This window comes from Drosophila gunungcola, unplaced genomic scaffold, assembly GCF_025200985.1.
Source record: "Drosophila gunungcola strain Sukarami unplaced genomic scaffold, Dgunungcola_SK_2 000001F, whole genome shotgun sequence".
NCBI lineage: Eukaryota > Metazoa > Arthropoda > Insecta > Diptera > Drosophilidae > Drosophila > Drosophila gunungcola.
The window spans coordinates 14,928,140-14,950,721 of record NW_026453197.1 but is presented as its reverse complement, the minus strand read 5'-3'; the positions used below and the strand labels follow the sequence as shown (position 1 = coordinate 14,950,721).

The window sequence follows — 22,582 nt, the reverse complement described above, 5'->3', positions numbered from 1 at the left end:
GCATAAATTACCGCAGAGCGACACGGAGACCTAAGTCCTCCGGATTCTGCTTCTGGTGGACAAAGCCATTGCCATGCAATGCAGAAATTGTGCTGAAATATTAACAAAGAGGCCAAAACGAGAGCTGCGGCCGAATGCAGATGAGCGGGCACAAAATTCTTTCTCCATTCAACTTTTTGGACACTTTTCGAAGCCCTCTTCTTGGCCACTTTTATTTTTTATTTTTTGTATTTGTTGAATGCTAAAAAGGCCACTTTAGTTTTAACCACAAAGTTTGCTTCACAGTGTGTATGAGTGTGTGTGTATGTGGCGTTCGGTCGACCTCGTTGCACTTTTGTTTTTGGCCAAGGGGCATCGGTCTTTCATGTCATTTAACCATGTTTCGGCCGGGACAATTGGGGCCCAGATCCTGGGCCCCAGGATCTCTACGCAGCCGGGCGTTGATTGCCAGGCATTTAAAGTGTTTTCAATGTAAATCTATGTAAATACATGTTGCCAAATAAAGGGAAGAAGCCGAAGTGGAAACTCTGGTCTGGATAAATGGTACAGCCATATTTATTCGTTGCCCATGTGGGCACTCTTCAGACGAGTCCTAAGACTTTAAGCCAGTGGCTGCCTAAGCTCTGCGGCATATTTATGCACGTTTTTTCGGTCCGTATTTTGCTTTCATTTCTGCACTTGTTTTTCTTTATTTTTCGAGTTCGTTCTCGTTTGTTTGGGGAACCTTGAATCGGTCGCATTGATTGGACGTCCTTGCTTTTGATTGTTCTATATTTGTTTTGTTTATATTTGCTTTCGGTAGCACTTGCTGCATTTAATGGCATGAAAATTAATTTGACATTTAATACTGTTGTTGTATAGGCGCCGATAACGATTTTTTTTCGCATTGCGTATTCATGGTTTTAATGTTTACGGAATACAAACGTATTGCTGGCGCAAATTTTATGTATTGTTGTTATTGTCACGTGTCGCCTACCGGTGATGCATATTATAATTATGAATTGTGCAAATAAATCAGCCAAGTAGCGACCTGTTAATGTGTTAATAATTGCCAGCCAAGTGCTGTTCAATGTGTTAATGTCTTGTTGAACTGCCTGTGTGTGTTCAGTGTGCATGGCGTATGCTCGATTAATATGTTATTAAGGATAAGTAGTGGAAAAAATTAACTGAACAATTTGTTTAAGAAAAACATGGGATATAGATTTTGTCATAATAATGGCACAAAATGTTAATTTATTTCCAAATGCTGCTGTCGTTACCTAAAAATATTTAATCAGGGATGTCACAACAGGCTATAATGATATAAAACTCTTTATGGATTGGAACTATTGTAATAAATTTATAAATAGAATTTTTAGAACTGTATATGATGCAGATTGCTGAATAATAACTTTTTTTTTAATGTTTAGATAAATTAAATGTTGAATATGAAACAACAAATTTAGGTGCTAAAATTAAATGCTTCTTACATTGAAATATTATTATTTAGATACATATTGCACCCTATATCAAAAAAAAATTGTTATTAGCTTCCAACATAAAAAACTGTTTATTATTAACATATTCGTAACAGTCAAGAAAACGTGTTAACAGTTCGTATACGTGATATCTGAAAACTTCTTTCTGGGTTCGTGTCTTAGCTGCAAGAATAAGCTTTACTTTCAAACTTAAATTCTTCAAGCTTATGTTAGTTATTCATAACAATTGGTCTTGGCTAGCGTTGTTAAATCAAAGCTAGTTGTCTAAATAAACAGTTGTATAAAAATAGTTATAAAAAGATATTTGATTTTAAATTAGTGCTTTGAGCCTTTTAATTAAGTTCCATTTTCCCCTTTTTTAAAATAAAAACTCAATTTAAAAATCGGTTAAAAACATGACAACCCTGGCTGATAACCAAGGAGCCCAAAAAGCGACGCAACTAAAGCGAAAGCTCTCAATTTGTCGTCAATTTTCCGGCATAACAGACGCAACATTTGCCAAATGAGCATCGCGCGAGTTGCGTAGAGCGGAAAGTAAAGTCCAGTGAAACCAGTAAAAAATTGCAATGAAAAATTAAACAAGCCACTAAAACCCGATCCAATCCAATTACAAGCAAATGCTAAATGAAAATGTGAAACGAAAAACAGAGAAAATAAACCATTGAGTGTGGAAATATAAGGCCAAACGAGGAAAAACTGACGGGGAGAAAGAACATTTGTGCAAGAAAACTAAGTGCAATAAACTGTGAATAATCCCAGAATTAGCGGCTTGTGCATCGAGGGGAAAGTGGGGGGAAAGTGGATTCGGTTCCATTCTATTGCTGAATGTCCAGATTTATATTATGCAAATTAATTTCAATTGGTTTGCACTCTGGACTCTGCGGAACTGTTTATTGTTGCTGCTGTTCCTGCTGCTGGTGCTGCTGCTGCTGTTTTTGTTACTCTTGGTCACTGTAGTATTGTGTAGTAGTCGTCGTAGTACTATTACTATCACTGTCACTATCACTACCACAAACTAAAATTTACAACCTTCCTGTTTTCGTATACACAAATTCGGCAATGCGATTCCGCTGGAGTTTTTCCCAGACCCACTCCCTTTTCCTTGCCATTTCCATTTCCGTTTCCCCAATAACAAGTGTGTGCGTGCCTGGCCCGATTTGCCGGCTTTTCTCCGGTTAAAACTATGAAAATTGTTTCCCAAGAATTTTTTAATCAAACGAGAATGTTAGGTGCAAAAAGGGACGAGCAGAGTTGGCGAGCTTTACGTGGAAAAGTAATTAAAAAGGAAGTCAAGGAAAGCTCGTGTTTATGGTAAAGAGAGTATCCGGAAACTATCCCAAAGATGCCAATTACAAGTCGTTTAAGTTCACCTTTAAGTGGGTAATTTTTTAAACAGTTCCCCTAACTTGATTGAAAGTTCAGTCTGGCAGTTGAGCACTGGGAAATGTTCGACATTTAATTTAATTGTCGATGCAGTTCCTCAAACAGATTGCGAGTGATGCAAGTAGATTAAAAAACTAAAGCATGAGTAATCTCAGAAAAGCAATTTAAGAAATTTTCAGTAATCACCCAGAAATGTACATTTGTTTATAGATTTGTCATTTGAAATATCATTTGTCAATTACTCAAAAATGTTTTAAACTGTTTATACCTTTTTGTATCATACAAAAGTTCTAAAAGCTTTAATTAAACTTTATTACTTATTTAAGATGTAAATACCAAGCAAGTTTTAATGCTTACGTTTTCATTAAAACCGTATTTCCGAGTTACACATATCTTCCAATGAAAAGAAATCAAGATAATCAAGATAAAAAAGGAGTGTTCCCTTTGCATACGAAATGCAGCAGCCGCAGCTTTAATGTTGCTTATTAAAAGCGGACTTAAATTATAAATAAACCCTCCGGTTCACAATAATATCAATTACAATATTGTCGACCGGCAGAGTCGGTTTCCAACAATGGAAAAGACCTGCACGAGACTCTCATTAAAAACCACACAAGCACTCGCACACACAAAAGCTGTTCGAAAAGAACCCAAAAATACAAAGTTGTAACAAGGCAAGACAACATTTATATAGTGCAGCAGTCAGTCGGTTGATGCTAAAGCTCGGCCACAGAACCTCGTCAGCACAATCACAGCAATTGCTGCCAGTCTCCAGACTTGGGACTACACAGAAAAAAATATAGTTACAGATAAGGCACTGATCTATCATGTGATTAAATGTCCAAAACGATAAGACCGTTTAAGAATATTAAAATAAGATTAGTTTAGATCTTCAGGAAACATTTTAAAAAAGGTAATTCTGCTAATTTTTTAGTTCTCCTTAAAATATTAGGCATTTTGACAATTATTTTAAAAGCATAACATAACATATATTTGTTACTACATTAAAATGTGATATATCCCTATATGTTAATGGATTAAATTCTAAAAAAATCATGGGATAGGTAATCTGTTTTCAGTGTGTTACAAATATAGTTTTTTTGTTCTCTGTGGAAAGGGAAATGGAAACGGGAACGGGATTGGGTTCTGAGACTGCGACTGGGACTGGGCGATATAGAGGGGAGCTCTGCAATAATGGGGAACCTCTGACAGACCAGACAGCCAGTAGTCCATGTGAGCCGGGACTGCGGCGGTAGTTGCACAATTTTGCACAAAAGCCAAAGCATAATCATGAATAATGAGCGTTTGTGATAAGTGATAAATGCCCGGTGGCAAATGCACAAGGAATTTAAAAAAGAAGTAATAAGAAGTCGGCATGGGAAAACTTTTACGATATTACAAAATTTGCGTTGTATTTTAGGACCAAAAAAAAAACGTAATTTGAGAAATTTATTTTTAGGGGACTAGAATCACTCTTGCATAAAAAGAAGCCACGTTAAACAATTCTCAAAAACCAATTGTTTTTGGACCCCTAATTTTTTTTCCGATTCGAAGCTGTCAAACAAACAAGTTTGCACTGGGGCCTAAAACTGCGGCATTTCCCACCGGGCAGTCATTGAGCCCGTTTTTCTCCGCTTGTCGCCCGACTGACTTGTCTGTTGTCTCAGGTTTTTGCTCTGGTCTTCCAGTCGGGCGATTTGACCACCCCAGGGGCTCACAGAATAGTTTGAATCGGGAATCGGTGCTGTTCAGTTCGCAAATGCGCGCCAAAGGTGCTAGGCTTAAGGGGAAAATTGTTTTTTCGAAAAACAACACACAATTAAAAGTGTTTTAGATTACCCAAAACTTCGGGATACTGTGGAAAACTTAGTTTATTTAGGAGCTTTTCTTTTACTCGCTTTGATTGGTGTTTGTCGCAGTTCTTTTTCTCTGGGTTTATTTACGCCGTAGTTTGCCGTCTAGTTTTGTCAACTTTAATTGAAATTAATTTACTTTCTTCATATACTATCTGCCAGATAGCTGTATTTGTATCTGTATCTGAATCTGTATCTGTGTACACAAGCCGCTGAGCGAACAGCCTTGTATGCGATCAGATTCGAGCGCAGAGGTCAGCAAATAAACAAATTGTCGCACATTATGGTTTATTATACAGCCACGATTCATATGCAAAATGAGAATAAAACGCGAGTCGTGATGGGCCCACGACTAGAAAGAAGTGTGCAAATTTAACAATTCCCGATACCCAGTCTGCCAGGCTGGCAGGCGTCTCAACGTAAAAGTGCCGCCCTTTTCGGGTTTTCCCCAGACTGCAATCGCAATCACCGAATGCAAATCGCAGCGTGATGAACTCAGGCGAACTATTCTTATTTCATATATAACCGCACAGAAATTCGTATTTATAGAGAGGCGAAAACGCGATACGATTTGCATACAAAACACTTGAATACCCGCATTAAGTCGCGTAGGCAACGCCTGGAATTTCAATAAGTTAAAAGTTTGCAAACTAATACAAAATCACCCCTCCTTCTTCCAGCACTTGACAATTATGTAAAGCTTCTCTCGACCGAAAACAAGTTTGCAAACAACAAAAAATGAATAAACTCGTGGTACCGTAAAACTATCAAAAAAAAAAAAAAACTGACGAACAAGTGAAAACAACTCAAAGAAAATAACAAACAAAAACTCTCCAAAAGTGCTAGCAATTAAAAATAATTTCACAGTTTGCTAACGAACAACAGCAGAGAAATACACAACATAATAAAACCGAAAACGCATCTTGAATGTCGCGCAAAATGTTGCAAGTGCCGATGGCAACGCTCGTGTTGCTGTCGCTGTCGCTTTTGCAGATTGCCGATGTTGCTGCTGTCGCAGATGCAGCAGCAACTGCAGCAACTGCCGCAACAACATCCACAACGACAACGACAACCGGAATCGATGCCAGCCTGAAGAATGCCAAGCTGATTGAGGGCAAAGTGCTGCCCGACTTGGCCATCCTGCAACGCGTCAACCAGGAAGACGAAAAGTGGCAGCAGGTCTACCGGTTCATCGACGATGGCTTTCCCGTCCTCGAGTTGTACGGCTACAAGCCAAAATCCGGTGAGTAAAAGGCAAAAACTGAATGGGCTCGAAATGCACTTAACAAAGGGAAAAGTTTGGCGGGAGTAAATTATTGAGAGAATTTCCAATGACCAATATTACATAAAAAACTTAAAACACGGTGTCTTTGCTTACGGGAATTAAATTATAGTTACTTAACAAAAAATTTATAAAATAATAGTTTCACACAAGTTTTATAAGTTTATAACTTTTTCACAATTAATGCTATTTAAATATATATTTAAAAAAAAAATTTGGTAGTTAAACATGCCCTCGAATAAACTTATTTCAATGTGTACTACTTAAGAAATAGGAATCAAACTTTTAAAACAAACAACTTTTTCTAGGTATAACTGAATTAAACTAGTTATTTTATTTCGACTAGGTGTTTAAAATATTTAATATAAAAAAATGTCATTAAGAGTTCCTCAATATCAGCACTGAATAAAATGTCTGATAGATTAAAACGTTTTTATCTAATTTATTAAAATTTTAAAGTCTAATAAAATACAAAGGTTTTTATCGCCTATGAGCACAGGATCTCAGACTAAAGAAATTTCTTATACTTAACAGCCTCTAAATGCCTCAGCCTGGCCGTGCTGTTGAGCAACAAGCTATTCGCAAACATGGCAAATACCCATCCTAGTCGAAGCATTTCCAAAATTAGTCCCCGATCCAGGCGAAAGACATTGTTTCTATCAGCTGTAGTTGCCATTATTTGCTTGTAAAGCCAAAGCATTTGGGTCTGAAAAAATATCTCAAATTAACTTGTAATGAAGTTTAACTTTGCTTTAAAAAAATTAAATATCAGCTGATTTTAGAAGTAGACTTAAAAGACATAAAAAAAGGGAATTGCTTACTTGTCTCTGTGGCCTAAAGTTGGCCTTAAATTGGCCAAACGTTTTCTCGGCGGACTTAATGGCCACATTCACATGTAGAAGGACAATCGGAAAAATGAAGGTGCCCAAAAGACTCTGGCCAAGATGTTTAACTGAATGCTGATCGTACAGGACCAAATGAAAGTTTCCTATAAAGAGTAGGAAATTCTCCAGCAAAACCGTCCACACAAAGGGTCGTGCCAGACAATCGAATTTGTGCCTAAGTCTGATCAGTTTTCGGTGGAAAACATGGAGTTTTAATGACTTTCGACTTTGCATTGGGTTTATCTGGATGTCGTAGCAGGCATAAAGAATCAAGATGCCCAAATGGACAACCATGGCCAATAAAAAGGGTTGAACACAAACGAATAGCAATCCAAATACACGCAGAACTATGTTCATCTGGGATCCTGTTCCGAAAGTTAGAATCGCTGTTTTTTGATGCACAAAGGAAGCGATAAGCACTCTGTAAGTTTGAATACCGAAAAACCACCAGTTTATTTTCGGAGCCCGTCCACAGATTTTCTCGTAGCTAAAATAGATACTCGCAAACCCGTTAAGCACCTGTCGCATCAGATTACGATGATACCTGATGAATAACAAATGTATTAATACAAATTAAAATAAATAAATATATATAATAATATTAAGCCTTAGGATAAGCAATAACCATGGGAATTACTCTTAAAGAATTGTATATTTTTGAGCACATTACCTGTAGTGATAGGCGATTCCAATGCTGATGCAAAAATTCTGGGTGGAGGCGATGGTCAGTCCCATTGTGTAGATAAGATGTAGGGGCCTTTCGCTTCCGGGATTGGGGTCTGCCATTCCGTTGAGGAACTCCACCATCCAGAAGATTAAGTGCATCAGAAATGTCACTACCAGCCAGGGTCTCAGCCAGAATCTGTGCATCGCCCCCACCAGAGAATTAATCTTCGGGCTCAGTCTGAATATCCGCTTGCCTTCGACATATCTGTAAATGTTGCAACCCGAAAGCGTTGTCAGAAATTGCAGCAGCTGCAAAATGCTCGTTAGACAGGACATGGCGTAACTGACTCCCCGAAACAGCTCGAGACAGCTAGAAAACTCCGAAAATGGGAAAATGGAAATGTGTGACGTTGACAAATGACTTCGTTCAGCTGTCCAAATGTTGATCATAAACCGAAAATACTCAATTTACTTATTACCATGGATGGACCAAATAACAAGCCGAAGCTTGTAATACTTGTTTCTAGAAAGTTTATTAAACAATTATGATTGGTTTTTAGCCATTGAAAATTATTATTTAACCAACGAAAAAAAATATTTGTATTTAATAAATCCTATTAAAAGAGCGATTTATTATTTATCTAAAAAAAAGTAAACTTTACTTTTACCATTATGGTGAAAATATAAAAAATAGATGAAAAAAAATACTGTTGTGTCACATTATGTATTTATTGTGAAATAAGTAAACATCGAATATTAAACTCTAAGTGGATGCTTACATATACTTACTGCTAAACAAAAGGAAAAGCCATAAAGTAATTAAGAATCATTGAAAATAGCTCCAGACACACCTCCCAACATAACAATCCGAGACGCGTATGGCATAATAATTTAAGCTAATTAAAGCTACAAAATTCCGCAGACTACACACCCAAACAAAAAAAATTATGTATCCCGCGTGAGGGCCCAAAGTTAATTACTTGATTAGCATGCAGACAGGTTTGGGGATTCAGGTGCGCTGAGCGCAGCACTTAGCCGTAAATGAAACGAAAACAGTTTACATTTTTAAGTGAGCCATTCCCTTGGTAACTGTCTCACCGTCTACTTTGCATGTTCGCCCAATTCCGGTGGACCATCCGGACATTTCGGCCATCGCCACCACAGACCTGCCGTACACATTGATTGTGCCCAAAATCGATGTGCGGAGCATTGAGAAACCGCGGCTAAAGGAGTTCATGTTGGAGCATGTGGTGCCCGGGAAAATCTTCGACAGCTACAGCGCCGTGGCGAACGGCAATGGGAACAGCAACAGCAAGGAGGAGGAGGAGTCCTTCGGCAATGGGAACGGACACAAAATCGTTTTCCGTAAATTGGAAAAATCCCACAACAATGTTTGGCTACTCAATGGCCAGCAAATACTCCACAAACTGCGTATCAATGAGAACCTGATGGCCATTGCAATTGATGGTTATTTGGGCGATAGGAAGTCGCCCTACTCCAAGCGCAATATCCAGGAAACGAACAAGTGAGTAGGGGCACTCCCACCCATTCCCATACAGTGGGTCAAAAGTCGGTCATAAATGTTAATATATATTATATAATTAGATAAAGAAAAGTGATATATAAAATTGTGAATATAAATCGCTTCTTATTTAACCTTTACAATTAAACAAAAAAAAAATGTTTTTTTTAATTAAATGTTTGTGACCATTTCAAAACTCAATACTAAAAATCAATTAGTTAAGTCACAAATGTTTTTTTAAGTACTGCTTGACACAAAGAGACCAATCACCTATTAAATAATTTCCTTTTTCCGTTTCATGAGCCCACTGTTGAGCAGTTCTGCTTAGTTCCTAGTCCTAGTTTGTTTGCGGTCAAAAGTGCACTCATGCGAAATTTATCAGTGGGCAAACAAAGTTTTTGCTGGTCCAACTTTTCGCAGACACACACACTTTCTAACTTTCCCCTTCCGCACTTTTGACCGAGCCATCTCCATCTCAATCTGTAGGCCTAGTCCCACCACGTCCCCATAATCATATACTGCATATTCATTACCGACAAAAATCAAATAAATCGATAATAAGGTTTTTTATGATATAATATGCTATAAATATCTTTGGAGGCATTTGCCCCACTTCTTGTCTTTTAGAAATATGGTTTTAGGATAACCATCACCATCATTTTAAATTTGGGCACAAGACTTAAAAAAAAAAATACAATTTAGATATATTTATGCGTTGCGATAGGATAAAAATTAAAACTAAATTCGTTTTGGCCGTGTACTCTACAGCCGCTACAACGACCCCCAACCGCTGGAACAGCCGAACATTACGAATGCACATGCTAAGGTGGAGCCCGTCATCAAGGAGTCGAAGGCCAGCCCGCTGATGTCCTTTTTGGCCAACATGAAGACGGGCACCAAGGTCTTCCAGCACTTCCTCTCCAAGAGCAACCTGACCCGCATTATGGACGACAACGCGTACACGGTGCTGATTCCCTCGGACAACGCCTTCCAGCGCTGGCATCCCATCGACTGGGGATTCTATCCGTTCTCCGTGCCAGAATTTACCGAGTCGGTGCTGAGGAACCACTTCCTGCCCATGCAGCGACCCCTGCGGCTGGCCGACGTCCGGAACATGGACGAGGTCGTCGTGCCCACCATGGGTGGCGAGGATGTCGTCTTCCACGGCCAACGTAAGTGCCTCCCATAAATTACACTCCCGAATTCAGTTTATGACAACGGCGCCTTGTTCCCTCCCGTTCAATAGCCACCCCCACGGTGAATAATGTGAGCATTATGTCCGACTACAACCTCTCCAATGGCAATCAGGTCTTCATCATCTCCGAGGTGCTCTTCGTCACCGAGGCTGTGGTCTCCAAATTGCATCAGGTAAGCCGATTATGCCTAATCTGCACTGGGAAAAATTGAGAAACCATACTGTAAAATTTTAAAACATGTTATTAAAAAATGTTTTATAAATTAGACCTAATTAAATACACTACACTGGGAAAATTGAGTCAACATTCTGTAAGACTTTTTAACCTTTTTTAAAAAATGTGCTAAAAATAACACCTTATTAAATACAGTTTTAAATTAAATCAAAGGATATGTTAGACAAAATATCTTAATTTTATTTTTCTTTCTTTTTAATGGGGCTAATATTCGTATACCTTAAATAGTCCAAATTCTCTAAGAATATTGTACTTTTTATTAAATATGGTATGAATTATAGCTATTTAAATGGAATTTTAAAATTTTAAAGTGACAATGACAATGAAAAGGTATTTTACGGATATGTAGTCTACCATTTCTTAATTTGTTGATTTTAATTTCAGAGTATATATTTCTTATGTCACAATTAAGTTTAAATTTAAAAATTAATATGTCCCATAGATGCACAAGGATAAGGAGACACCTCCATTGCTAGCCTTCCCCTGGTTTGGAGCACAGTTCCTTTCCCACTCGTTTTTGGCTTTGGAGAGAGATCCCCGATTTACCCAGATTACCAGGTAAGAATTTTGGAATGTAAGACTAGAAACTCGGTTATAAACAATATGGTTGTTATCCCCCAAAAGATACCTAAACAGTGCTGAGATTGCTCCCCACATTTCCGGAGCCAATTACACGTTCTTTGTGCCAGAAGATCGGGCCTTTGAGAAATTGGGATTTGACAAACTATCTGATGAAGTTATGGTTAGTATTTTAATACAGGCCCCTTAAATAATATATGTTTATTTGATTGAAAACAAAATAAACACAATTTAATGATTATATATTGTGCGATATTTAATCGCTCACATATTGTATTGAGCAAAATGAAAATTCCTCAAAAATTAATCATTTTATTTTCAATTTCAATAGATAATCACATAATTTTGATTTTTATTATGTCACCTACAATGAATTTGGTCCCTGTTTTGATAACCTTTGATATGTACTATTTAAAACTCCTGCATTTTAGGCTTCACAACGCGGTGTGAAAATGCTGCTGAACCACTTCGTCAAAGGCCGACTTTACAACCGCGATTTGCGCGACAATGAAGTGTTCGAGACGATCGGCGGTGGGCATATAAAGATCACCCGCAACCCGGGCAGCAACTACACCAGCGTGAACAATGCCCAGATTACGGAGAGCGAGGTGTTTGTGTACAACCTGGGCACCATGTACTACCTGGACGACATCCTGTACGCGCACATGCTGCGCGACTTTGTGACCAAGTCGACCAAGACGAGATCCAATCGGCACGGCAGCGATTCCGGCGGAGGATCCCGGAGCACCTCGCGGCCCAGCGACGTGGAGATCGTGCCCAACGAGTTCGAGGGGGAGCACAACGGCGGCGACTACGCCATCCACGGCGATGACGAGGACTTCGAGGATGAGATTATCACGCCCAAGGCGCTGCCCGTCCAGATCTACGAGCTGCCCAAGTAGAGAGCGGGCGATCTGATGTCGGAAGGTATATCGAGGATATAGATGCGAAAGTAACATAAGCGACACTTTTTGGCCATTGTTTTGGGAATTTTCATGGAGTTCGATTCAATTTCTTTTAACCAAACCGTTTGAAATGTTTATTTTTTGTCGCTTATTTTATTTTAGCAGTTAACTAACGATACGTGTATAATTTTTTTTAAATCAATCTGAGTTTGTGGCAAGAATGAGAATGAGAAAAAGTGGCGAGACGCTTAAAGCGTTTTTGTATAGTTCTGGGCTAATTTTTTAAAGCATTTCTCTAGTTTAGTTCTTAGTTCTTCGTGTATATTTTAAGTTTAGCATTGAACGAGGCGGTGAAACGAAGTATACTACAAAATCAACAACATCAAGAGCAGCAGCAGCAGCAGCGCCAGCGACAGCAATTAATATATAAAACCTAATCCTAAAGAACTTATCAGCGATTTAGACAAAAGCTTGTAGAGATAGCGAGAAATTGCAGCCAAACCAATTACTACAAATATTCAAAGAGAAAGGAGAGTAATATTCGAATTAGAAGCGAAATTTCAAGAAAAAAAACTATAAACACATATACGTATACTATGCAATTTCAATTAGCGCTCATCAGTGTTTATGCTTTTTGAGTCTATCCATGTGAGGGAGCATAGCGCAAACATATCGGCGAAATAGTCGGATTCGAGGGTTCGAAATTCACTCGGAAGGAATTCCCTGGAGGGCATTGGCAGCGGACGGGAGCGAGGCAAGATATATCTATAAATACGAGTATATTACGAACAAATATTGTATTTTTTAATTTAACGGTATTGATATTTAATGTATCTGTGTATATGAACAACAACAAAAAGCAATGAGAACGAAGCATCCAATTTTATAATAGTTTGTTAAAATAAAAACAAAAATCTACCAGAAAGACAACAAAACACACGTTTCGTTGAACTATTTTATTATGAATTAGTTAAACTCAATACACATGTAAGTATGATTATATAGTTATGTACCGGTTATGGAGTATTGTATATGCCTTTTTGTATATATATGCATGTAAATAATACCTGTAACTCTAATTGACTTAAACGATAGGTTTCTAATGAAGAGCTTTTACAATATTAATCTAAATATTATTGTATCGATGTAAAGCCCCAACTTAACGTACTCAAACTAAGCAAGTGCATAAGAAAAATGCCAATATATAAAGCAATTTGGAGTGGGCAGTGAAAAATAAACGGGTAACTATCATATCAAATGCATATTGCTTATGGGTATGCCTTACAATGGATATGATATGGCTCTTAGGAATAACTATTACTTGACATGACACAAAAAAATTCTGTTTTCAACTACAACTACGGTATGCAACATAATATTCGATCTTGAGCTTTGGCTGATTTCTACATTTATATCAAATTCTACAGAGTTTCTTAGTTTTTTGTTTTTAAAATACAATTTTAATTTGCTCGATTTTCTTTTGGTCTGTTATTAATTTGTGAGATCCAATTTTGAAGAGCAGCGTTGGTTGATCAAAAGCGTTAAAGTTCTCTTAGGTTTTAAATCTTATAAAAAATTACTTGCACTTTACGAATTTGTTATCAAATACTCAAGTTGAAACTTGTTTACTATAAACTGGTATCACTTTTGATTCTAAAAACTATAAAACCCCGCTTGTATTACATATAAAATCGTACAACTTTTAAATAAGAGAATGACTGAAATTTAAACACAAAACGCTGCTCTGCCAGAACCAACTTATTATATCCGTTTCTAATCGTTGTGCTCATTCCCATTGCTGCCTGGAGGGTTGTTTTGACTGCTGGCCGTCTCAGTCTCATTATCACTCAAGCTCACAGGATCGGCGGGCTCGCTGTCCAGTTCTGGAGGAGCCAGCTCAGCTACTGCTCCACCCACAGCGCCCTCGAGTTCCTCGCCAGCCGATTGCTTCGGCCTAAAGGTGTTGTTGTCCGCATTCAGTTTGTAGTTCTTGTAGGGATCTGGGGATCCGGGGGGCTTCGCCTGCTGTGCCTGCTGCGCCTGCTGTTGGGCCTGGGCTGCTTGGCGCTGCAGACGCCTCTGCTGGTTGCTGAACGTGGGACTCTCCGACCGGGCCCTTTGCAGCATGGGTCGCTGCTGATGGTAGGTGGGATTCGGATCGTAGTCCCGTGACCTGCCGAATTCGAAGCCATTCTGCCACTGCACGTGCACATTCTCGTATGAGGGATCCTCGTACTGGTAGTTGCCAGCCACCCTGCTGGGATTCCTTCTATCTGCTCCGTTCCGCAGGCGACTCAGAGTGCTGTGCAACGGGCGAGCCGAGGCATTGGTGTCCCTGCGAATGGTGGAAGATGCTCCGGCTGCGGCACAAGCTCCCGCGCACGTGCTCTGGAATCGCACCATGTCTTGGGGAAGACCACTCAAACGCGGAGTTCCGTACGGATTGGACATCTGGGACGCCACCGAAGCGGTGTCGCAGCTCACGCAGTCACGGGAAAACATGAAGTTGAAGTCGATCACCTTGCAATCGGGTCCTTGGCCAATCCAGAGAGGAAGCCACTTGTTGACGAGCAGCCATTGCAAACTGGACTTGGAGATGCGATTCAGAGTGCCATTGCCATTGGCATTGGCGTCTCCGGAAGAACTCGAACGTGCTGCTGCTGCCGTGGAAGTTTTCTTGGCCAAAGTTACACTTTTTCCAGCACCAGTGGTTGTGGTTTTATCCAAAACCGGCGATGCAGCTGTAGAGGACCCTCCCGACTCCTTGACTGCCTTGCTGGCTGCTTTCACCTTCGGAATGGCGCCCGTGGTGCGATTGGCCATGCCAATCGATGAGCTGGGAACATTATCCGCCGGGGAATGGTCTTCAAGAGCTGCTCCAGATGTTCCAGCGGCACCAGCGGAAGCGGATCGAGTGGCTCGCTCCATGGACACATTTGGCGTCAAGGGTGAGTTGTGGGCAGCCATGGCGGCTGCTGCTGTTCCAGATGTCTTGTAAATGTTGGTCATGCTCTGCGAGTTTTCGCCATGCAGGCAGCTGAAGAAGCTGGAAGCACTGTTCTTCACAGGCACCTTCACATTGGCATACTCCACGGGCACGGCCGAACTGGCGCCTCCCATATAAGCCTGACAATTGGGCACATTGCAGGTGCCACTCCCAGTTGCGCCGGCTGCTGCTCCGCCCGCTCCATTGGCATTCAGTCGAATGTGACCCACTGTGCCGAAGTGCGAGTGCCCCAGCACAGCGTAGTGTCCGCCGAGATTGTAGTGATCGATGTTGCCGCAGGAGGAGCTCAGGTGTCTCTCAATCCGTCCGATTCCATGACCCAACACATCGAGGCGTGTGTAGAGCGGCACGCGACTGGCAGCGGAGGTGCGGTAGAGGGGCTCGTCCCGGATCTGCTCGTAGATGTTCTCGTACCGCATTGTTCCCGCTCCGGCGTAGGGCATGTTGTAGCCATCTGTGGACTCCGTGTCGTCGAAGCTGCGCTGCCGTTGACAGTTGGAGCGGCTGTTCGTGTACAGGGGAGTGCAGCGAATTCCGTTGCCACAGCGGTTTCCTGGGAGAGAATAGTGAGGGGATTAAAATGTAAAGTCTTTAGAAGTAATAAAATCAATAATCAATCAATAAGCAATTATTTAAAAAACTTAAGGCAAGCAATTTAATTTAACAAAAGTAAACTTATAGTTGATCATTCAAGGTAACTAAAACAAAATGTACTTGAAAGCTTTTAAATCTATATATATGATTATCTAATGAACTGGAATATCCACCTTTTATTTAAAATAATAAAAGTTTACTTGTTCGTTTAAATTAAAAATTCGTACTTACAATTCTAAAAAATATTGCAAAAAAATAAATAATCTTTGGTTAACATATTATTATGTTTATCTAAAAAAAAATATATATGTATATTTAAAAAAACAAAGTAATAATTAATTTGAACTTCGAAGATGCTAACAAGTAATTCCTTGTTGTTTGTTTATTTTTGTTTCTTTTTAGCTTCCTTTTCACAACATTAACTTAAAGTTTGTTTATAAAATTCACAGAAATGAAGGCGATCTTAAACAGTAGAAACTCTACAAAATAATTTATTTGATTTTACTACTTGTGAAATATTAATTTTCCATCATGTCAATGAAACTAATTAAGAGTTTGCGAATTTTAATTTCTTTCACTTCTCAAATTATGACCTTTTGCAATTTTTCTAAATTAACCGCAAGCTTAAGATTAAGTTCTCACCATTTTGCATGTCTATGCGGAAGTTTCGCCTGTATCCGAGGCCTGATCTCACGGCTCTTGGAACATCATAGGCGGCTGCAGAGCTACTCGATCCAAGGATTCCTCCCGCTGCAGATCGATCATACAAATCATTTCTATAGTTATTCATGGGCAGTATGCGTTGAGGTTGTTGTGGCTGTTGTTGTTGTTGTTGTGGCTGTGCTTGCTGTTTTTGCTGCTGCTGCTGCTGTTGTTGTTGTTGTTGTTGTTGTGGTGCTGGTGCTATTAGTGGCTGTGGATTGTTATTGGCATTGGCTTCAGTTGGCGCTGGTGGTGGTGGTTGTTGCTGCTGAATTTCATCGGCATTTGCAGGGGCATTGGCATTGTTATTGGCATTGGCTACGGCGGCAACATGATTGTTGTTGTTGTTACTACTATTGTTGCCGTTGTTGTTGCTGGGCTGGCCAATGGGCGCATAGATGTTTTCGTAGTGCGGATGATTCGGCTGGAGAGCTTGAGCTGGCGCAACCGCTGGAGCCGCGACCGCAGCTGCCGCTCCGACCGGCGCCAGATTGCCGTAGATGGCACCACCAATGGCGCCCTCCATCGTGCCCTCCGCCTGGCTGTTCTCATCATCCAGCAGTGCGATGGCCAGCGAAGCAGCTTGGCTGGCAAGGGTAAATAAAATAAAGTTAGAATTTGATAGCTATACTTAGTATAAAATACACCTACCGGGCCAATGCACCCTGCTCTTCCATTCACATGGGCTTATCGATCATACACACGCCCGCATAGCTGCGTCCGATGGTCATCAGTGCTGGCAGTATCCTCCAGCTGTCCGAGTCCGGGCAGTAGACCTCAACGGAGGCGAGATTCGAGGTGCCATCATCGCCACCCACCACATAAAGCAGCCCATCGTGAGCCACTACGCCCGCATTGCGCCGGCAGTACGACATTTCGGCCACCGAACGCCACGAGTTTGTCTCGCAGTCGTAGGCCTCCACGGATCTGCGCACCAGCGGCCCGTCGTGTCCGCCCACGGCATACAGGATGTTGTTCAGCACCCCCACGCCAGCGCCACTTCGCCGCGAGTTCATCTCCGACACAGCCACCCAGATGTCCGTGTCCGGATTGTAGCGCTCCACCGAGGACAAGCACTGGCGGGTGAAGCCATCGTAGCCGCCCACGGCATAGAGCAACCCATGGACGACGCCCACTCCAACGGAACTGCGTCGCGTGGACATGGAGGCGATGAACCGCCAGATGTCAGTCTTGGGATCGTACATCTCTGCACTCGACAGGCCCGTGGTGCCATCGAATCCACCCACAGCGAAGATGCAACCGTTTAGGACAGCCACTCCCAGAGTGGATCGCCGGGCCTCCATGTTGCTGCAGTTGGCCCACTGATCGGTGGCCGGGTCGTAGACATCCACAGTGCGGACGCGCAGGGAACCATTGAAGCCGCCGACGGCGTACACCTTGTCGCCCAGCACACTCAAGCCGGAGCGGCATCGGCGGTTGGGCATTTCGGCCGCCTGGTACCACTTCTCCTCGCGCAGATCATACCACTCCACGGAGCGAATGGCCTTGGGTGCTTGGCCCCCGATCACGAGCAGGATCTTGGGCATGCCCACCGGCTTCCGGGGCACCGTCCTGGCGGACTTCGTCTCTGTGGGCAGCAGGTGATAGGTCAGCGCCTCAATGATCAGGTTCTTGCACACGATGTTGCCCTCGAGCAGCAGCTCCTTGTCCACGCGCTGGGTGATGTACTCCTTGGAGAGGAAGGGCAGGCGCACGTGCTCCATGAGCAGCGAGGTGAACTGTTCCCGCATGGGGACGTCGTAGCGCAGCCAGGCAATCACGCACTCGTAGACGCGCTCTTCGTTGGGCACCGAGATCCGGTCGTTGCCAATCAGGCTGATGACCTGCTCGTGCGAGAGGTTCAGAAACTCATCGAACTGGATCACCTCGCTGGAAAGAGATCAGAGACGGGCAGTTAGTACTGTGGCACGAGTAAAGGGCGCGGAGTGCAGCAGGCCAAAATTCAGTTAATCGACGGCAAACCGGTTCAGTGTTTTAATTACACATTTCCTTTCGAAATTGCACTTGCTTACAGTTAAATATATATATCTTAAGTGCAAAATAAAAGACACTGCTGCTAATCAATAAGATCACTCATTAAAGCACTGATTCAATATATATATAAAAGTCATATCTGCTATTTTAACTGATTATTGATTGATTTAGCCTTTCCTACAATATATATATAAGTCATCTCTGCTACTATAAACTTAATTATTGATTTAATTTAGCTTTTTAGTTTTTCTACAAATAAAATTTAAAACGTGATCTTATAAAAGGCCTCAGATTTAAGTCAAAAAATAGCTTCTCGTAGACAACAGTACGTGATTGTCTTAAAAATAACGATTTGGCAGTAAATTTATATTGCTGACTACAAAACGTTGAAATAATTGAATTTAATACCATTTTATTTAAGTCGCTATCTCTGAAAGCCATATGCCAAAAAGCATACTTATATAATAGGTAACTGCTCCTTATAACCTTTTATAATCTAGAATATGATTTTTACGCCACACAATATCTGTCAGTTTTTTTAGTCAATTAAAAATTAATTTTCTGGAAAACGAGTTGCTTATAAGCAAATGTACCCGCACTTTATTTGATTTCCCAGCTGATATACTTTGAAACTAAACAGATACAGTAATGGATTCCCATCGGCTGGTAAACAGATCATTGCGTCATTCGCAGTCTCAGGCCACTCACTTGAAATGCTGCTCGATGTAGGTCTCTGCGTAGTTGAGTAGCTCCACGCAGGCATGAAGATCGGCGAACTCCCGGATGCCCAGGCAATTGCTGGCGTCCAACTGGGTTTGCAGGAAGTCGCAGCAGGCATCGCGAACATCCGTGAGCTGCAGGAGATTGGCGGCCGTCAGGAGGACCTGCACATTGTCCTCGTTCACCTCCACGGTGGCCGTGTAGACGTAGTCGATGAGCAGCTCCAAGGCCCTGGCATCCACACTCTGGAGCGTGATCCTCGCCTGGCGCGACTCCTCGAAGCTGGTGAACATCGCATAGAAGTACGGACTGCAGGAGGCCAGTACCATGCGGTGGGCGTGGATCTCGACATCATCGGCCACTAATATCACATCGCAGAGCTGTTTTTGTCTGCAAATCGAAATGGATAAATGAGTTTAAATACTAATATTTATTCCAATAAAGTAATTTCCTTCAAAATTTTTAACTTTAAATCGATTATTCCACATTACACAAACAAAAATCAAATAATAATGGATAGCTTTTATTGCCGAATAAACAGTTTAAGATCGTGTTAAAAGTTTTCAAAGCTAGGAAGGTTTGTAAATATAAAATCTGGTTATTATTTAGCTTTGTTTGCAAAGATTCAGGCTGTAAAATCAAGATGAACACTCTTAAATTAAAAACCTTTTGTCTGCTAATTTTAAATAGAACACAGAATTTTACGAAAACATCAACAATTCTCCTTAGAATGAATATATAAAATCCTGCTAATATATTCGGTTCCCCAATTCTTTGTTTATATGCAATCCAAAACAATAAACATGAGGCGGGTTTACAACGCATGGCTTACTTTTTGGGTTACACCACATTCACTTTCGACGCCGATTCCGATTGGATTGAAAAAACTTGTTTTATGTAAGCTGCCAATAAAGTTTCCACTCCACCAGTAGTTTTCCAGGTAACCAACAAAAGACAGAGACGCGGAAGCGGAATCAAAATCAAAATACGATTCGAAATGCGAACTATTTTTGGCCTCACCAAGTTCAAGGTCGTGGCCTAATGCAAAACCCGAAGGCGTACCAAAACTCATCATAATAAAAACTAGACAATAATTAATGCGAATGGCCCCGCGACAAAAGCGTCGGCAAATATTGTGTGCAAACACAAATATTAGCAACGGGCAGATAAACAAAGCGAACTGCGCAAATACATAAGTGAGTGTGAGTGACGATCGTCCGACATTTTCAGCGATTATATTTTCGCATCTTGGCCCAAATCAGAAATCTCGAGGGGCAGACAGTCCACCTGTTCCCGTCCAATATAGGGATTTAATAATGCCTCCTTTGTTTGGGAACAAAGGGAGGTGCTTTATATATCGAGTATATGTGGCTACATTCTATTTACATTGCTTTGAGGTAGGTCAAAAAGTCAATGTTCTGTTATAAGTTTCGCATTTAAACCGCCAATTAAAGAATTATAACTAAATTACCTCAAACTGGCTGTCATTATAATATTGTAAAAGGTTATACTCAAACCTGTTAGTAATCGACTTATTTAAAAGTATTCAAATTAGCATGCTCTTAAATAGGATTAATCATACATTTGTATACAAATATATGAATAAACACAGAATCTTTTTTCAAATTCAGGTTTTTGAATGAGTGTTTCATACAGGTTTTTTTAAACAATGTTGTAGGCGGGAATTACTTTTGATACACATAATAAATCCAAATTAATTGGCTTGTGAAGTATAGAACACGTTAAACAAAGCTCTAAAATGGAATTCCTTAAGGTTCTTTATTCCTCATTTTAAAGACTCTACATGTATGATGTACTTGATCTGGTACTTGGGAAATGTCCTTTTTAAACCTAGTCCAGTTATTGGGTCTTTTAGATAGGTTTAAAATAGACATTCCCCCATCGCATTATCAAGAATAGATAAAACCACTCGTTGGTTTAAAAAATACTGCCTACGTTTTGGTATTTACATTTTTAGGTATTTTGTAGCCTTGAACAGGTAGATTATTTATATCCTTACTTAAGCAAAATCAGGGATTCAGGAATCACCAAATGCAAGGCTACAACCTTATACTTAAATATATCCCATCTAAAAGTGCCTTCTACCATAGAACCCAGAGTTATCCTTACTTGCGCATCTCGTTCATGGCGTCGAAGGATCGCGCCGTGTGCTGATCATTGCTGTACTGGCCCACTGTGCCGCGTTCCTTGCCATTTGGGCGCTGAACGTGTTTCTGGGAGCTCTCGTCCAGGGAATTTTGGCTGGCGTATCGCAGCAGACAGCTGCCGCGTTCCAGTCCACTTCCTTCGGCGGCAGGATTCTGGTGGTGTTGTTGCTGCTGCTGCTGCTGTTGGTTTTGTTGCTGCAGCAGGCGTTGTCGCTGTTGCATGGCTGCCACGCCCACAGCGGCACCTAATCCGGGCGGTGGCGCCACAAATTCCGCTCCCCCTCCTCCAGCAACAGCACCTTCATTGCCGTGCTGCTGTTGTGGTTGCTGTTGTTGCTGCTGCTGTTGCTGATTGTTGTTGTTGCTGCCATTGCTTAGGTTGCTCATAATACCGATCGTGTATTTGGTTAGCAGCGCACTCAGAGCTATCATCCGAAAACGGATCGAATCGAAATCGGATCGGAAATCGGAAGATACTTGGCCAGACGAGCGAAAAAAAAACAAACCGAGCTGGAGAAAAAATTGTACACTTTTGGGCAGTGTGACCGCGCAGTGGTGCAAGAAACATACCATCCGGCACTCAAAAATATACTTTTAATACCATATGTATTTGAAAAGAATATACCATGGATATCTAGGGTATTCCACAAATGGTGGTCAGCTGGTAGCCAGCTGTACAATTTAAATTCAATTTCTTGAAACACAACCACCTTTATTTTATTACTTTTACACAGAATAAATAAAAATTAATTTTAAATTTGTTGTTTGTCAGACAAATTTGAAAGTTAATGCACTGAATAGGTGCTTGGCAAATCAACAGGTTAAAATTTCGTTTATATTTCGGAATTATTACAATTATAGCAATCTAGTCGTAGGTGAACAACCCACTTATCACAAAATGAAGAACAGCCTTAAAACTCCGTGGCTTTGCAATTTTAATCATTTAATAAAAGGCATGTCTTACAAAAGCTTAATGGTACGAAAGTTATTTGCTATGAATATCTAAAGCGCAGAGTGACCATTCGATAAGTATGTGCAAATTACTCGTAGACCTGACTTGTGTAAAACAATCTATTCCACATTTCTTTTTTAAATTGATGGTTAAATAAATTAAATAACTAACTTAGATAAAATATAACTAACAGCTACAATTGTTGCTAGTAAGTACTATATTACATTAATAGCAATAGAGCCTTATTTTCTCGATAAATATGATAACACCGTTCCAAACATAGAACGATCGAACAAGGACAAGTTACTCGATTTCAAAAACATTCTAATGAAAATTTGTATGTAAAACACTAAAAGCAGTTAATGTTTGAAATTTAAATTCGTTTTGATATTGTTTTCAAGCAATAGTTTAAGATGAAACCTAACGAACACTATTCAGAAAACAAAAATTGTAGTAATGCGA

General features: G+C 40.7%; 3 protein-coding genes across 6 annotated transcripts; 1 reads left to right on the top strand and 2 right to left on the bottom strand.

The window, feature by feature from the left end:
* Positions 1-1,883: 1,883 nt before the first annotated feature.
* Positions 1,884-12,919, top strand: LOC128263320 (uncharacterized). 4 transcript variants are annotated; one of them, XM_052998321.1, is made up of 8 exons: positions 1,884-2,012; positions 5,395-5,957; positions 8,711-9,071; positions 9,837-10,240; positions 10,315-10,436; positions 10,941-11,056; positions 11,123-11,240; positions 11,509-12,919. In XM_052998321.1, exons 2-8 carry the CDS (start codon positions 5,642-5,644, stop codon positions 11,977-11,979), a joined length of 1,908 nt encoding a protein of 635 aa, XP_052854281.1. In that variant the 5' UTR covers positions 1,884-2,012; positions 5,395-5,641; the 3' UTR covers positions 11,980-12,919. The 4 variants fall into 4 exon arrangements, with proteins under 4 accessions (XP_052854281.1, XP_052854282.1, XP_052854283.1 ...); XM_052998322.1 differs by having other exon boundaries at positions 1,945-2,031; XM_052998323.1 differs by lacking the exon at positions 1,884-2,012 and adding an exon at positions 3,753-3,774.
* LOC128263321 (uncharacterized) lies at positions 6,503-8,197 on the bottom strand. The gene is made up of 3 exons (XM_052998324.1): positions 7,551-8,197; positions 6,818-7,424; positions 6,503-6,702 (listed from the first exon to the last, which is right to left on the bottom strand). Exons 1-3 carry the CDS (start codon positions 7,994-7,996, stop codon positions 6,505-6,507), a joined length of 1,251 nt encoding a protein of 416 aa, XP_052854284.1. The 5' UTR covers positions 7,997-8,197; the 3' UTR covers positions 6,503-6,504.
* Positions 12,920-12,923: 4 nt separating the features above from the next.
* On the bottom strand, positions 12,924-21,737 carry LOC128263319 (ring canal kelch protein). Its single transcript, XM_052998319.1, has 5 exons — positions 21,131-21,737; positions 18,989-19,390; positions 16,937-18,175; positions 16,226-16,872; positions 12,924-15,542 (listed from the first exon to the last, which is right to left on the bottom strand). The coding sequence occupies exons 1-5, from the start codon at positions 21,598-21,600 to the stop codon at positions 13,756-13,758; spliced, it is 4,545 nt and encodes a 1,514-aa protein (XP_052854279.1). The 5' UTR covers positions 21,601-21,737; the 3' UTR covers positions 12,924-13,755.
* Positions 21,738-22,582: the final 845 nt, after the last annotated feature.